This window comes from Gopherus evgoodei, chromosome 19 (assembly GCF_007399415.2).
Source record: "Gopherus evgoodei ecotype Sinaloan lineage chromosome 19, rGopEvg1_v1.p, whole genome shotgun sequence".
Classification (NCBI taxonomy): Eukaryota; Metazoa; Chordata; order Testudines; family Testudinidae; genus Gopherus; species Gopherus evgoodei.
This window is the reverse complement of record NC_044340.1, coordinates 14,762,464-14,780,197: the sequence shown is the minus strand read 5'-3', so window position 1 is coordinate 14,780,197 and position 17,734 is coordinate 14,762,464. Positions and strand designations below refer to the sequence as shown.

Genomic DNA, 17,734 nt, shown 5'->3' with positions numbered 1-17,734 from the left:
GCTTTTTTATTTGATTTGTGGAGCCTGAAAATGTAACCACTAAGTTATAGTAATAATAGATTAGAATAAGATCTGCTTATTGACTCTTACACTAATGATGTAAAATGAAATATATTTTACATAATTTAAAAAAACCAACAAATATTTTCCCTGTGTGAATGGGCAAGTAGAGCATTGCAAGGTTGTAGTAATACTTCCCGGTGTTGCACTTTTTGTAGGATTGCAAACACATTTTGAACCTCAAATATCCCTCAGAAGTACATATCCCCATTTTAAAGCTAGGCAAACAGAGGTGCACAGACTGAAATAGATCCATCAATGGATCTTGAGTTCTGACTTGCTGTTTTTGGCTCTAATTGCTAGACCTCTTTGCTTCTACTGCTGTAGGCTGTGACTGTTTCCACAGTATAACTCTTTAGTGAGGTCAAAGATGCTGAAGATCAGGATCAATGTTCTAAGAAAAAGTGTTTTTGGTAAATTCACTCTAATTGTGGTGTTACTATTATTGCATAGATTTTGTCCAAATGTTAGTGGGTGTGGCGGGGGGGTGGGGGGAGGTGATTTAAGAATTCTTGGCTTGAAAACAAACAATCAGTATTAAAAATAGCCTGTCTTTTGACACCTTGCTCCAGTTCTTAAGGGAAGAGTGGTTCTCTGGCACAAGTGATACATAAATAAAGTAGATGTGCAGGCTCTGCTTTGGGATTTTACCCTTTTTGTTTTGTTTTCTCATTTCATTATATCTTGGGACACTTGTGTTTTGAAGAGCACAAGTTAAACATTACTGGCTGTTTCATTTCTGCTCTCTAGGGTAGACTAGGATTGTGTGCAATGAGGTGCTGGCCAATGAGTTTCTGAGCATCTGGCCATCTTTGTGTGTTTTCCCTCTTGTTAGAGCTGGAGTCTTTTTTTTTTTTTTTTTTTTTTTGTTTTTGTGAAATCTCTCAAAAATGAGAATAAGATACATGTCTCAGAGCTGAAGACCACACTAAATACAGCCACTAATCTTTAGAAAATTATAATGAAAACCACAGGAAAAAATCTAGAAGCATGGAAAATGCATTCCCTGGGAATGTATGGATGGGAATTGTTTGCATATTTAGAGCCGTGGAACAGATAGATTTAGAGGTAGGAGTGGATTCTTTTGGCTCTGTGCCTCCTACATTAATTCCTTCTGTAGCCATGATGAGATCATGGTTTTGTCAGATTGTAATTTGTCAGTGCAATTTGGTATTGACACAAACTGGGCTGAGAAGCACTGAAGTTGTGGTGAATGGGCCTTTTTGATTTGTGTGCGAGATTGCTCACAACTTTTCTAGCCAGTTCCGTCTTTCTGACAACCACAGTGACACGGGAAATAGGTGGAGCTGAGTTAGGAACAGCATTTAGAGCAAACGATCATAACCTCGTTAGTGCCGTTAGACAGTTTCAAGGGAAAGGCTTTAAATGAGTGTTTTCCTTTCCTTCTCTCCTCTTGCTGTCTGCAGTGGCATAGATGCTTGTTAATAGAGCGCTGGCCATCACATTGCCTGTGGCATGATTAGAGCCCTGGGAAGATTTACATTAATCAAACACAAACAGACAGTGTAGCGTGAAGAAATGTCTATCCTGCTAGCGCTGCTTGGGAACCTAATTAGGTTATTGGGGCAGAAGAAGAAAACAACCCCTGCATCCCACTGCTACTTTCTTGCCCTAGGGCTGAGCCAGTCATATAGCCAAAAGTGCAGCGAGCTTGCTGCCCTCTGTGTTGACCTGCTGATCTCTTGTTCCAGAAAAGAGAGAGAGATGATTTTATTCCCCTCCTTCTCTTGAAAACAATAGGAAAGGTGCATTCTTCGAAGAAGAATTCTGTGCTTTCAGGTATCATTGTGGGTGGGTGCCTTTAAATATGTCTGTAAACAAAATAAATCATAGGATATGCGTGTTGGGGGTGGGGGGAAGGCAGAGCTATGTGTGATAAGACCCTGCTGCCTTATTTGGGTGTCTCGTACAAGCACATCATTTCATGTTCATTCAGTTACCATGCTCAGTAGAGTGATCTGACACTTCCTTTTTTTTTTTAATATCCCTCTTGGTCCCAAGATATTTGGACATGCTGAGTTTTAAACCCCAGCTCTCCTCCTTTGCTGCCCTGCTGCATGCATTCTCCCAAAGAAGTACATAGATGCTGTTCTCTGCCTGTCCATTAGTAGTGCAGTGTTGGGTCTCTGTTGATGATGATTGGGAGGAGATGGGAGAGAAGAGGTGGAGTTTATTCCCATCCCTCAGATTGTTGTCAGTAAAACAATCAAATGCCTTTCCAGGAATGTCAGATGAGCATTTTTATTTTTTATTTTTTTAAAGAGAAGGCAAAAATGAGGGCTAGCTTGTGCTCTTCGAAGAGGAGTTGGGCCTGATATTCTACTCCATGGTAATGAGCCTTTTGAGATCTTCCTTGTCTGCTGTTTTTGTCCTATGATTCAGGTAATGTCTGGAAGCCTTTGTTCTCTCTCTCTCTCTCTCTCTCTCTCTCTCTCTGTTATATGAATATGGTGAGAGAGTAGAAAATAGCATTTCTGAGTGCTGGGGGCAGGGGGAAAAGGTATGTTCCTGAAATATTGATGAGAATTAACTGTGCATGAAATAGCCCGTTCCTCTTTGTTGTGATCCTGCAGTTGCTCTTTCTTTGTGTTGGTTTTTAATTTACCATTTAGATGCACTAATTTTGAAAATGCACGCCTTAGTCTCTCCGAGAACCAAGGTTTTGATAGCTAGAAAAGATGTCTTGCAAAAAATGTAGGCACCACTACTCTCTTGTCAGTCCTCAATGCTGAACTGCTTGCAAGCCTTTATGCATGCTAGCAGCATCCGCCTTACCAGCATTTGTGATCTACCTGAAGTGAGATTTGATAATCTGATGTTTTTGGATAGCCGTGATAAACTTACCACTCAGTGCTTGTGAAAGCATTTTAGAGATGATGATGTTTTGAATGGTTTCCTATAATATTTCCATTTTTTATTTTATAATTGGGTCTTGTTTTACTGAAAACAAAAGCAGCAATGGAAGAGAGCTGAGCTGACAGTCTCTGTTCAGGGCAGTGCTGCTGGAACAGAACTCATACCGCATTAATCTGAATAATTTTACCATTTATTCAATGTGTAATGTCAGCACCATGATATGTATGAAGACACTGTCTTGCTTTGTGATGGTGTTGGGAGGTTCATTGTATCCGTTTGATCATATCTATTAATGTATGCATGTTGGGATTAGATGTGAAGGGTGAAGATGGTATGAAAAACACATCACTGTGTTTCCTTTGTCGGAATATGCTATAGAAGAGGCACTTAGCTTCTGTTCAGAAAGGGAACTTCCCAGCAAGGCAATGTTGTAGGTGGCCCTGGCATGAAGAGGCATCTCTGAGAACTATTGGGACATGATCCTGAATGTTGTTGCAATCTGTCTCACTGAAGTCAATGAGAGTTGGGCATTTACCACTGCACTGGGCCTTTAATAAGGAGTAAGTGCTGAGGACTAATGTATTCTGCCAAGCTTGAACTGAAACTTGAAGCAGACACTGCGATTTTCAAATGATTTGATTATCTCCATCCTGCTGACACGAGTCTTGAGGAATGTAAGTGCTCCCACCTCTCAACAGCTGGTATATTTCTCAGGAATAAGGCTTTCTTTTAAGATGGCTTCACAGGAGAACTCGGGGTGGAGGGGAGGAGAATATTCATATAAAAATGTCCTTAGAAGTATAATGGTTATACCTGTGCTGATACATTGTTGTCACATGCTTTCTGAGCATCCCAAAGGATGTTGTTATAACCTCATGGCATTATTATTGAACTAGACTGGTTGCTCTCTTTTTTTTTTTTTTCCCACCTTCCCAGCTCACAACAGAAGATGCTGGACTTAATCCTGCAGTGAAGCCAGAACTTGTTTGATCTTGTTTCTTACAGTAGTTTGTCAGATTGAGCATTGAAACTTCTCTTTAAGAATAAATTGAAGGGGAATATGAAATAGGAGGGAGCAAAGCATTGCTTAAATACACCTGGAGAATTTGTGCTCTTCACGCATGCAGTATGCTGTGCGTCATTTGCTTCTTGGCTTCTAGCTCAGGCTGCATTTCAGTGCTGTGAAAGGTAGATTTGCATATTATGTGCATTTGTTTTGTTTCTTTGGGTTTGTAGGTGCTATACAAAAATATAAGATACCAGGGAGAGCCACTATTGTCTTAATAGTTATGCTGGAAAACTAATTTCAATCTTTGTTTTGTAGGGTGTGTCTTCCCGCCCCACCTCACCCCCGTGCACACACTACTTTACCTCCCTTTGCCAGAGCTAAGAGAATCTGTCTGAAACATCTCATGTGATCTTGTGCCAGGGTAGAAATTTTTCTGGAAAGTCTTGAAGTAAATAGGATGAGAAGTTAGCAGGATTAAAAAAGAGAAGTAATTCACTTCTGAAAAATGCTTTTTTTCCCCCCTTGGTTTATATCTCAAATATTGTGGCGTACAAATGACAGTCTCATTTATTCTGTCTCCCTCAATGGTTGCATCTATGCTAGCCAACTTTGTAGCATTAACTCACCACCAATGCAGTTTCACCAGTAGTAGAATGGGCTGCATATCAAGATGTGTCAGAGGCCTTCTAAAATGGTCAGTAAGTTGGACCCAGTAGAGTGGAAGCTGTAGATAGGACTGAAGTGTTATTACCCACACTGTAGGTTAGAGAGCACTGTGGTCATGGTTCCCAAGACTGTCTAAGCTGTAGGTTCTGCTGGTGGAGCAGTCTGTGTCCAGTTTCTTCCTAGTGGAAATTAAGCCACTGAGGAGCTCTTTGCCTTTGGCTAGTTTTGGACACATGATGTATAGATTAGTTATTGCTGCAGGCAAATGTTAGGACTCTTGCAAAGGTCATAAAAGTGCATGCTATCCAGTCAGCACAGACAAATGAGCATGGTTTGACAAATGAGTTAAGGCTTGGAGGGGGTGGGTGGGGAGGTGAGGAGCTTGGGCATGGGGGAGGATGCATTTTACTTTGGTTGCCCTCTGGCTGAGAAGAGGTAGTCCCAGGTTGGCTGGCACAAAAATTCTGATGTGCTAGCATTGAGGTACTAGACCAATAACATATATAAACTATTGGAACAAACTGCTAAGAGAAGTAATGGATTCTCCATCATTTGATGTCTCCTAATTCAGACTTGGATACCTTTTGTCAAACACAGGCTGTGGGGTTCAGTGCAGGAGTAACTGGAGGAAATGCTGTGCTCTGTCACACAGGAGGTCAGACAGTATGAACTAATGGTCCCTTCTGGCCTTGAAACATGACTCTATGAATTAAGGTGTCATTACACTATTTTTGTCAAAGTTCCCAAACCAAAGGAAATGTTCCAGTCAAATGTCTGCATTAAGCGTAGTTAAGTTACATGTGTGTTTATAATCTCAAGGGGGAAAAACAACTTACCAAACTGAAATTTTCTAAAGTTTTCTAAAAAATAAGTATCTGACAGACAAACACAAAGATAAGGTCACACTTTGAAAATGGAAAGTATATAAGTATTACTATTATGTGGCAACTCTGGGGAGTGGTGTTTGTGTATAATCAGTGTCTAGATATAGGATAGGGGAAATAGAGCTGAGTCCCATATGTTGGCGAGCTTTGTGAGCTAAAAAGTTCCTCTGCAGAGGGGCCTAAACCTGCTCCCATTGAAATTCATTGCAAAACTCCCATTTAATTTCAGTGGGAGCAAGCTAGAGTTGCCAGACATCTAGTTTTCGACTGGAACACCTGGTTGAAAAGGGACCTTGCAGCTCTGGTCAGTACTGCTGACCAGGCCGCTAAAAGCCCAGTTGGTGGGGCTAAGGCAGGCTCCTGGAAGCAGTGACATGTCCCTGTGGCCCCTAGGCACAGGGGTGGCCTGCAGGTGAGTGCTGCACAAAGCCCCCATGGCCGAACCTACACCGTTGGCTGCATAAACATGTTGCCACTTCTGGGATCCACCTGGAGCCTGCACCCCAACCCCAGCCCTGAGCCCCCTCCTGCACCCCAAACTCCTCATGCCCAGCCCCACCCCAGAGCCCATATCCCCAGCTGGAGCCATCAACCCCTTCCACACTCCAACCCCCTGCCCCAGCCTGGGGTAAATGAGCGAGGGTCGGGGAGACAGAGTCACAGAAGGAGGGGTGAATAGAATGAACAGGGGCTGGGGCCTTGGAAAAGGGGCGGGGGAGGGCACAGAGAAAGGGTGTTCGGTTTTTGCAGTCAGAAAGTTGGCAACCATAAGCAAGCCTGGTCTATTAGTTGCTGCCCTGAGTGTACCATTGATGGGTAACACAGTTCCTCACTGGTGGCTAGGACTTTTGTATAGGACAGATGTGATGAATGAGTCTGTCGAGTGTACTGTCTGTGTGTGATTTTGTTCTGCCGTAGGTACGTATGTTGGTTATACCAACTACCTAATAAGATGTGTATTTAGGGACAGATTTTCAAAGGGGCTTCAGACTTGCACACAATCACAAAAGCAAAATTTGATATTTGAGACAGCATATAGAAAATTTGGCTTTCAAAATATGATATGTTACATGTGACATGTTTTCTCCTTCCAACCTATGTCTTTGCTGTTTTAAAAGCTGTCTTCACACTTGTTGCTAGTCTGCCACAGCTGCAAGGAAGATACAGCATTAATAAGGAAACTAGGCCGTGTCTCTAATGAAACACACAAGCTGCATGATACACTGGGGCAACATGACTGATCTCCAAGCCCTTGTGCATGTATTGGGTAGAAGCAAATCCCATGGCATTTGAATGCTTTAGATTTCCAATGGTTGATTTAGCAGAATAAAACTGCCTGGCACAGTGTGGGTGGGCGGGCTGGGTGCTCATGCAGGAGTAGCAGAGGAGTGTCTCTTGTGAACCAGCTTTCTATTGCAATTATTATCAGGCAAAGCAAACAACAGTAATTAACGTGCCTTTTTTCAGAGTAGCAGCCGTGTTAGTCTGTATCTGCAAAAAGCACAGGAGAACTTGTGGCACATTATAGACCAACAAATTTATTTGAGCATAAGCCTTTCTAAACTGTAGCTAGTTTTGACTGCCTGGCTCTGTCTTCTAAAGGAACTTAGTTGCTTTGTGGTCCTTGAGCAGTGGGGCCATCTGTTGTGGGAATTTTTAAATTAGTTCTTATTAATGGATATTGGAGCGAGAAAAATACAACACAGGTATTGGTTGCATTCCTGAGAGGTGTAAATTGGGCTTTTCACCATGAGCAGAAACTCATATTGCCAAGAAGTGCAAATGGAAAAGGGCTTTTTTCAGAGCCTTTCCAGTAGAACCAAACCAGATACTATAGAATTGACTTCTGGTGTTAAGAGGTAAGGGGGGAGGTATAAATTCTGTAGGTTTGAGAATCTTGGCTTAAGAAAGCAGGCTTTACTCCTTGATTTGAAGGGCTTGGCCGTCTTATCTTACTGGTTCAATATGCAATGCAGTGGATGCTTGCAGCAAATGGACAAGTCTTGTGGATGCTTGCTCACCAGTTGACAGTGGCATAACATCTCTATCTTAGCTACAGCAATTTCTTTCAGGTAAAGTAATTTTAAGCAAGTGGTTGTCCTTTTTGAAAATAATTGATCACGTGTGTCAAATTCATTTTGTCACCCCCTTCCATCCGTTTGTGTTACTTACACACACACACACACACACACACACACACACACACACACACACACACACACACACACACACACACAGTGAGCCTGTGACTAGTCACATCTTTCCCTAACCCCAGCATGTGCTCCACAGACTGGTGGTAGTCCATGGACCACAGTTCTGGAGCCTTTGCTCCAGAATGATTTCAGAATGGAGTTTTGCTGTGGGTCTCTGTTGCATCATTTTCCCTAGAGGAACCTGACACTGTTGCTTGAATCTCTTGTTTTCAGGCTTCATTTATAAAGCCTCAGGGATGAGGGAAAACAGAGCCATTTGTTACATTACTATCTCTTGTATCTTGTAGTTATGGTTTGTTCTGTATAGCTACCCAGTAGTGCAGATACTAGACCATAGTTGTCCTTGTACTAGTAAAAGACTGTAACTTCAAGTCCTGTAGATGGAGAAACTGTGATGCTTCTAAGTCTTGAAAGTGGGCACTAGTGGAAGAACAGTATTTGGTGCTGAAAATGTCCCCTCCCATTAGCAGAATTTCTACAGTGACTAAAAGCTCTCTCGCAGGGTCCTGGCTTCAGCAGCAGAACAGCACAAAGGCCACATTGAGAATAGCTGCTGGGGAAACCCTCCTTCCTTGCCTCTCCTGTAAATGCAGTTCTTTCTCCATGAAAAGCCCTGACATCAGCTCTTGGAAAAATCCAAACGCTTGTGTCATGGAACAGAGTTGAAGCACTTGGCTGGTGTGGTACTGAATGGCTGAACTGTGGATGAAACTTGACTAGAGATGCTTTTCCTTTCCCCTCCCCTAACCCATACTGCTCTGAGAAACATTAACCCACACTGGAAAGTTGCCCGAAGAGAAGAGACTAAGAACAGTTGCAAAACTGCAGTAAGTTACCAATATTTTCTGGACACCCACCCCTCCACTAGTCCATTTCTCCTTTTCCATTTGTTATACACCTCTTTTAAAGCTGAATACATCTATCTGTACTGTTATTTCCCAAAGCTGGCAAAAGATATCCCACCAGCATTATTACTATCTTTCGTGTAGCTTCTGGTGTGGAAACCAAGGCATTGTTTTCTTTTTACATGAAGTTCTTGAAGAGCACTGATGCCTCCCTTCTGTTCTTTAATCCTTTTTTTGCCTGTTCTATTTCTCCCCGCCCCCTCCCCATATCTCCTGGCAGCTGTGGAGAGAGAGCTTGCCAAGGTCTGTGGCACTGCTGCACAGCAATGAACATTTCCACCCTCAGCGTGCGCCAGTTTAACCACTTTTCCAAAGCTGCCAGCAACATTGTTTTTGAAAATCCCAAACGTTCTGATCCTACTTATCAGAGATTATATCTCCCTGTAGGGGTAGGGTGCTTTTGCTAGTAGTGATGTTGGGACTTTTCCCATGGGGAGTCCCCACCTTTTGGGAATCTCTCCTTTTCTCATGATCCATCGGAGACAGTCATGTAGCTTTCAAGGCTCTGAGGAAGGCATATTTATTTATTGCCTTTAACTTTTGATTGATTTTGCTCTACTTCATTCCTGCTAGTTTTGCTGCCAAAACAAAACTAGCATCCATTAGTAGTCTCTTTAACTTTACTCATATAATTGGCATTTCAGGAAAGCTATTGAGGGATTTTTATAGTTTGTCTGACACTATGATGGTGAGGTGCTTATTTTTGAAACTTAAAAATGCATAAACTACCCTCAGCGGCATAACGTGAAAAGGTCGCTGCAGCAATCCACAGGAATGTTACCATATTAAAGCAAAACACAGTGGAATCTAAAACTAAAAATATTATGAGCCAAATTCTGAGATCTTTACTGGCTTTCTACTTGGGCAAAACTCCCTTTGGAGCTGATGGGATTTTGTGGGGGAAGAGTATTGTATGAGGTCAGCACAAGGGGACTGAACTGGACAGGCTTTCCGGCCTTCTTCAGTCATTAGTTTCCTATGTTCCTGCATGGAAGGTGGAGATTACTGACAGTTCTGTGAATGGATCTAATCTAAAGCTAATAATGCCATGGGCGATTCTTCCATGAGTCATTCTGTCAGCTGTGGCGGCTGCTCTGGACTCCTACTAAAATAACATGGATGTTTTTCTTTATCACTCAGTTCAGTTTCCCTCCCCCTTACCACAAGTGTACCAGATCTCTATATGACTGCAAGGGGTCCTAGCAATGTCTACCACTTGGCCACCCTTTCTAGCTCAGTTTCTTCTCTGCAGCCTACATTTGGAAACTCCTTGTCCTGAAGAGCTGTCAGATTTTGTTCAGGAGAAGACTTTATGGTTCCCACATGTTTAAGCAGAGCACAACATTTTGTTGGTGATGGTGGCAAAGGGGACACCGCACCTAGGAAACTGATATTTAAATGGATAAATTCTAAGTCATAGATGGTTTCTGCACTGGGTCAGTGGTGTCTAGTGAAAGCAACCTAGATAAGCTGATATGGTCACAGCAGGGGTTTATGGGTAGTGCAGTGAAATGCCATATTTCTTTCTGCATTCTCTCTTGGTTTCTAATAGCTGGCCACTTGCCACATCTGCATTTCTCTCTGTCCACCTGTCATTTGCAATCTCATCAGTTCCTCTTACTCAGCCATCCCTCTTCACCCAGCTTTGTTGTGACAGAAGACTGCCTTTAGCTGTATGTTAAGGTCATAATGGTGCTGCTGTAGTTCAGGTTGTGTGGGCACTATCCTGTAAGCTTAGTCTTCTCAGGGCTTTGAAATTCAGCAAACAAATGCCTTCCTCAGTTTAGAGAAAGTATTTAAAATGTGAGAATAGCACAAATCTTTTTTTGTTTCTAAATGGAGATCTAGTCCGAAAAATTACTTTGAAATGGCATCAGTCTTCCATGTTTGTAACTCGAAGACTCCAGTTCAGATGTGCTCAGTTTACAAGTTAAAATACAGCTTATTTTTTTTCCTGACCACCAGCACTCTCTAAACTCGATCTGGGGTCAGAGTCAAATTTGAAGTGTCTGATGAAGATACACAAGTAATAAAGATGATGCAGGCTGTTCAGTGGTCTGGCATGAGTGTGAGAGTCAAATTTAGTCTAGCAGTTAAATCTTAATGACCAGATCTGCTGGTACATACATGAGCCAGAACAGAATCCAACTCCCTGTCTGAGCTGCAGTTGCTCTGCAGGACTAAATGGAAGAGAGAGCACTAAAACCTTACTCTTTTTGTTACTAAAGACAGCAGATGCAACTCCTAAATATCTACTGAGATCTCATTATTGACTAATAATACCCAGTGATAACCTGCTATTGGGTAACAAGGTGCCATTTTAAATAGCCTCTGTTTAGAACAGAACAACTCTTGGAGTTGTTCTTTCTTTTCTCTTTCAGCACTTTTACCTCATGGGGAAAAAGTGAGATGGCTTTGTGATTTCTCACCCTCCCCTCCCCTCTTTAGGGTTCTGCAAAAAGCAACTTTTTCTAAATGACTACTATTAAGTAAGCATGATGGTTTCAGTGCTACTATTCATCTCCTAATTAAAGATTATTTCTGTCCAAGCAAGCACTTTTTGCTTGTCCCTGTTGAGCAAATTTCATGTTATAAATTACTCATACCAGCACAAGCTGTAATAATTTTGGTTACAGTCTTGCAAGCAGTAACTACCACACAAGCTTAACTTTAAGCATGTGAGTAGGCCGAGTGAAGTAAATGAGGCTAAAGTTATGCAAATACATATGTTTTGCAAGTTTGGGGCCCAAGTTTGAATCAAAATATTGTTCTTTGATCAGTTTTTGAGAAAGCAGGTACTAAAATCTGGCTAGAAATCAAACCAAAATAAAACTCGACATGGTTCTCTGAACAATGTGCTATTTATGGCCTGATATATTTTCAATGTTCAGGGCTAGAATGGAATGCTTTGTACTGCTGGAAAGCTGGGAATCCTTCCTAGCCCTGGTGTATTTGGACACACACAATCTTAAAACTATTTTTTTTCTCTTGGCTTAGGTGGTGGTTTTTAGGCTCTGGTCCAGTGCAGGGGGTGGGTTGGGTGTGTGTGTGTCTGAGAGATACTTTAGAGCAGTGTAATTTTCAGTCTCTAATATTGCAGGTTGTGTGTTTTAGTTAAATTTGCTCGTTACTTAACTTATTTTACTTAACATACTTATGGCTGATAAAGGCATACTTTTAATAGTCTGACAGGTTAAGTCAAATAAATCAAGTGATTTTAAGTGACTTGAAAATGAAATTTGATATGGTTCTTAATCACTTCTGGTATTTAGGAGTCAGAAAGAGGGCAGAATGCCTAGTTTGAAAATGTGCTGATGCACAACGGCACTTCAGACAAAACGTCCACAAAGGTTTTTTTATCAGTCAGATTTGGAGTTGAATCTCAGCCTGTAGTGGGTTTGCAATGGTAGGTGAAATGCACAATCTACTATGTTTGGGCATAAGGGAGTGAGTTCAAGGTGATCTTTCAGCACTACCTCTGAACAACTTTTTGGCTTTTGTGGGATGAAGGGTGAACATAAAATAAAAATTGAGTTAAGCATGTGAACACTTTCTCAATACCTGCAGACTGTGGTGGGCATCTGGCAGAGAAAACTGTTATATTAATCACTTAGTGCTTTATCTTTGCCTCCCAGTTAAGCACCCTTCCTCCCTATTTCCCTGAAAGAGAGATCTTTCTGACGCTTTCTGGTGCATGTTTGACGGTACCTCAGAGTGCAAGAAAATCAGATATTTCAAATCATGCTGCGTCACGTGGCAGCTCTGTCTGCATCATTCTGGAATCTCTTTTGATGTACTTTCAATATGCATCATTTCTCAGTCTAATTTCTTATACTGTGCCTATTACTATAGTACAGAAGTGATTCAGCAAACCAAGAAATGCTAGGGGTTATTCACAGTGGGAAGAGGAGAAACCTTAACCTGTGCTGAATGCAGTCCTGTTAGCTTGACGAGACAGTTCTGAAGTAAAATTGAGTAATTCAGTGCAGAAATGCAGTGATTGTACACTGGAGGAAAGAACTTCGAGGTCTCCTTGTATCTCTTTGTATTTCTAAAGAGTTTGCAGGGTACTCACAGGCTTGAGAGGCTTCACTGTGATCATGACCTGCTGCCTGCCCTGCTTTCCTCTCCTCTCCTCTCCCCCCTCCCTCCCTCCTTCTTTTTTTTCTCTCAAAAAGAAATTCAGGAAATTGGCTTGCAGCCAGTGGCTGAGGAGCTTCCGGTAATCTATCCCAGAATCCTTCTGGAACAGTGCACCCCTTGACGCATGCAGCATTGTTCTGGAGAGTGGAGTTTTCATGAGGGAAAGACAGAGGCTAAAGGTGATGAACACTGTGTTCGTGCGATCCCAGGATTAGTGCTGAAAGCCATGGAAAAGAAACCAATCTGCTTTCTTCTCTGGCAGCATTTCTGCCCAGATGAGTAGGCCCATTGTGAACGCTGGCTAATAATTGCTTGTCATATAGGCATGCTCTGAGTCTTGGACCCTGCCTGATTCAGCAAGGTGTTTAAACACATGCCTAACTTTTAAGCGCATCAGCTGTTCCACTGATTTCAATGAGACTGTTGATGTGCTTGAAGTTAAGCTAGTACTTAGGAACTTTGCTGAATCAGGGCCTTAATTATAGGAAAACCCAGAATACATGCTAATGGACTTGTTTTTGAAAATACAGTTTGTAGCGTAGCACTTTTATATTACTAAAACTCCAATTTACTTTGCTCATTCATGCTGTTAGGCAGAGGATAGAGAAGTGCAAAGAAGAAAACCGTAAAAGAGCTAGTTTTATTTTGCTTTGTAATCTATTTCACTTTCTGGCCGCACTAGTATGATGTTACAACGTTTTGAGTTGGAAACACTGTAGGGGAAAATTATTTTCATATAAATGTTTCTATTTAATATTAGGTTTTGCAAAACACCATAACAAAATGTAAATTTGAGTGCTTCAGCTGTCAGATGCCACTCAAATATTTGTGACACACCCTGTGACACTATAAGCTCCTGTAAGAGAAATTATTGTTGCATCGGGCTTTGGGAAGCTAATGGTTTGCCCCTCCTGCCCTTCCCTAGATCCACTGTCCGCTCATTCTACTGTTGAGTCAGACCCTTTGTTGTTGCATCTCAGTTGATCACTGAATCTGTAGTACTAGGTTAGATTGAGCTGCCTGAAACACCTTCACCTTTCCTCTGCACTGGGGTCAAGGCTGTCTCCTTCATTATACACAACTAGTTCCATGCCAGCCAGCCAGGGATGATGTACAGACTGAGAGTGGGAGAACAAACTGTCCAGGTGGAGCAGAATGGGGAGAGGTTGAGCTGGGTAAGCATTTCTTATTTTAGCCTTTCAGATAGGACACAGTTAAATTTCAAGCAAGGATCTTGAACTTTTCTGGGAAGGAGAAGCCAATATTGCCTTCTCAATGTTTAGATCTTCACAGCCTTTTATTTGGATTTGTTGCTGTATTTACAGCCAGTGTGTTTGGCTTGGTGTATGTATGTCTTTTTAATGGAAAACATGCTCCTTTGGAGAGTTGTAATTTGAGTTTGTTCCCCTTCTGTCACCCTTTTGTGAGAAGGGATGGATTTGTTTATAGCAGTATGCTTGAGTAGAGGATTGGCACAGGTCGTGGGCATTTTGTGTTTGTGTACACATTTTTATGTGGGTTTCTTTTACCTGAAGAGAGGGATTAGGTGAGTGATAAGATCAGGTTGAATTTAATTACCATTTTAAAGTAATTGTGGTGGTGCCACTTTCTGTTTAGGCCACTGGAGATGCATTTGGTACTGGGCAGAAGGTAGGTGGTCAACTGCTTTTTTTCCCTTGGGAAACAGAAAACTTTAAGCATGAAGCAGCTTGTAAATAGTCATCTTGTGTGGGGAGACTCCTTGCTAGTCCAGAGAACCATTTGGGAGAGGAGGTTGATTCTGAATGTGGCCCAGTCAGTCAGTTTAATGGGCTCAGGGTTCTTCAACTTGCTTATTGGATCTGAGGTTGGAAATGCTAGTCTCAGGACTGGCCTGCTTTAGTAAAATGCCTTTCTTTTTTTCTGACACACAACTTTTCCACGGGAGACTGAGCAGATTTTATTAAAGGAACTTGGTTCAGTTAAAATCTATTAGCTAAAACACAATCAGTTAAGTGTTGCCTTCCAGTTTTTTTTTGTATTACATTTTCCTTCTTTAATTAGTTGTCTTTTCCTTTCTTCTGTTGCTGGGTGAAAAAACCCAGACAAAAAAGGAAAAACCAACTCTGCGTTAAGTGCTGTCAAATGCACAAAGCAAACAAACGGAGGAGAGGAAAATATTTCCCTCGATAATTTGTGGTAATCCTAAGCGTTACTAGTAACAATAGGGAAAAACAATTGAGGACAAAATGTGACCTTAAATGATCTATGTCCATCTTACTATACTATTTTTCACTTCTGTACGGCTTTCCAGACATGAATCTAAGAGCACTTGACAAACAGTATTGAATTTGGCCTCCTAAGACTGCTAAGAGTTCAGGAAGTATTATTACCATTTTTCAGATATGGAGGCTGAGGCACATAGAAGTTAAGGTCACACATGGGAATTGTATGGCAGTGCTAGGAACAGAATCTCTAGGTCTCCAGAATCTCTAGGGATTTCTTTGCCTCACTGTCTAAATTGCTGATTTCCATCCTTTCCTCTCCTTTTATGAGAGAGGATGCTCTGGGAGGTATGGGCCTGGGGTACTGGATTCAAGGGTTCTATAACCCCAGATCTGCCATTGGCTAGCTGTGAGACCTTGGGTAAATGTTAAACTTGATTTAGTTCAGTTTACCCAACTGTAAAATGAGCATAGTAAAGGCTCAAAGAGGGAGTTATGTTGTTTAGTTAGCAAGGTAAAGGACTTGAGGATCGTCTTACGAAAGGCATTACAGATGTGCAGAATGTCTTTATTAACATTAACTATGATATTAAGAAGCAAAATGTATTTCACTACAATTTCTTTTTTTTTTTTCAGGTTTCCTCTCAAAAAACCTACAAGGTAAGATGATGGGAGTTTTGGTTGCCTGCTGTACTACAAGCTTCAAGATGACATTTTTTCACTATAAAATTACTTGAAAAAAATATTTGAAGCCGTGTCCATAGCTCGCTTAAGTAAAGGAAGTGCACAAATTGGTCTGTGGTTCTACAGAAGGTCAGACTAGATGGTGGCAGTGATCCCTTCTGGCCTTGGAATCAGTAGAAACGAGTGCTCAAAACATAACTGGTGACACTTATAGTGCATGGTTCAGTGTTACCATTAGCATTTTTGCTATGCACACCAACTCAACTTATCTGAGACTTGAGATGGTCCTAGAAAGTGACTCTGGCTGCATGAAGGCTTTTTGTTTTAAATCTTTGTCTCCATTTTGAAATGAAGTTTTAAGGCAGGGTTGGGGGAACTGATGATTTTTGGATGCTCTTTTGCCCCTTTGTAAATTATAAATTGGCTTCATTTGTAAAGTGAAATTTGGCAAATTACATGACCAGTAAGCTTAATTGCTTTTAACACTTGGAAAGGTAAAAGGTTAAACACACTTTTTATCTGAGGGAGAGAATTTCTTCTCCCCTTCAGAATTTGGTGTCGATCTTTGACTGTTAACTTAAATGTTGCTTAATGTCTTCTCAGTATCTTTGTTTGTTTTTGTTTTTTGTTTGTGTTTTTTTTCAACTGAGGTTACTTGCAGTTTCTTTGTAAAATTTTAGCTATAACCGAGGGTCGTATGGTGAAGTGATCCAAAATCAGTTGCTTTTGTTTGACATAGGCATGGCAGCATTCTGAGCAGAGAGACACCAGCTGACAAGAAACAGAAGGTTGAACGCTGCAGTAGTGCACACGACTTTGATCCGACAGGTAAAGGCTTCAAAACTTCCCAGATGAGTGAAGGATTTAAAAGTTATTGGGGGTTGGAATAAATGAGCTCTAACAGGCATAATGTTCAGGAGCTATTGTTCTCTATTAGATTGCAAAGTTGTGTGTGTTTGGTTTTTTTTCTCTTCAATATTATACCTAGACTTTGCAGCAAAGGTGGGCAACTGAATTTGGCATCACCTTGCACAAGGTGACTTTCATCTGCGCAAAAATTAATCTAGACCAGTAACCTCAGTAAATGACCTAAATTATTTATTTATTAAGAAATAAAATAAATAGCCCAAATGTTCAGGAAGCAAATATTTTAGCTTGTGGCTGGTCTTACTTGGTGGAGGAAATGCGAATACGTAAAAGGTTGTGTGGTCACAGCAGCAACTGACTTCCAGTTCCAGAGGGTTTTGAACTCTCTCTGCAGCCTTAAGGATGAAGCTGCACTCTCAAGAACTCGAATTTTTAAATAAAACTGAAGTTTGATGGATGTGGTGTCCATTGTTTCTGTTTCTTCTTTCTATGCCCTTCTGTGAAATCTGGACCATCTTTGTTAGTATCAGAGTCTAATGCTGTCTTGGGCACTGGACTGCATGCAAAGATTGTTTCCTCTCCCCCTAAACCACTAACCCAGTGACTGCTGTGTGTTCTTAAAACTCTCTGACAGGCTTTTGCGTGTAAGCCTGCTGGCCCCATGCAGTGTGTTTCTCATGTTTGTGCACTCTGGTCCTGCTATTCTCTAGGGACTGTGGAACAGGTCAGAGTAGAATCAGAAGTTGGTAGACTGGAATATGAAGGAAGTTTTCTTGCACAGAGTGGATCAAGCTACTGTTTGCAAACAATGTTGTAACGTTTCTGCCACTAGCTGCGTGGTTTCTTAAAATGGGCTTCTAACATGCACTTTTCCGGGGGTGGTGGGAGATTAATGAGTGTGTCAATTCTCTTTAGGGTTAGGTAAAAGTAAAATATTTTGGTTTGGGTTGCGTGGAAGGTCGTCACAGGATTTTGAACTTCAGGTTTAGAATTTGGCTGCCTGGAAAGCAAAGCACATGTTCCTGGGACCTTTTAATCCCAGTACCCATTCTCTTGCTTTTAAGGGCTGTTGCTCTGCCCTAGCATTAACGTATCTGTGGTCTAGTCGGGTAGATAAACGCTTCATTCTAGCCTCCCAAATACTCATGCCTTTCTAAAGATGGATTCCAAGCATTGTGCACTTTCATATGTGCAAGCTGTTCTATGGTAGAGATGAATGGCT

At 41.5% G+C, this 17,734-nt stretch overlaps 1 protein-coding gene across 7 annotated transcripts in view; it reads left to right on the top strand.

The window, feature by feature from the left end:
* Positions 1-17,734, top strand: part of ARHGEF12 (Rho guanine nucleotide exchange factor 12) — a 97,165-nt gene that overhangs the window by 21,611 nt on the left and 57,820 nt on the right. For 6 of the 7 annotated variants that reach the window (XR_003997232.1, XR_003997230.1, XR_003997233.1 and 3 more), the window contains exons 2-3: positions 15,598-15,621; positions 16,385-16,473. The exons of the other annotated variant lie outside the window; for it this stretch is intronic. Coding sequence is in view for 1 of the 6 variants with exons in the window: in XM_030538449.1 (XP_030394309.1) it covers positions 15,598-15,621; positions 16,385-16,473 (113 nt within the window). In the remaining 5 variants the exon portion in view is untranslated. The remainder of the gene's footprint in view (positions 1-15,597; positions 15,622-16,384; positions 16,474-17,734) is intronic. 7 annotated transcript variants of the gene reach the window in all.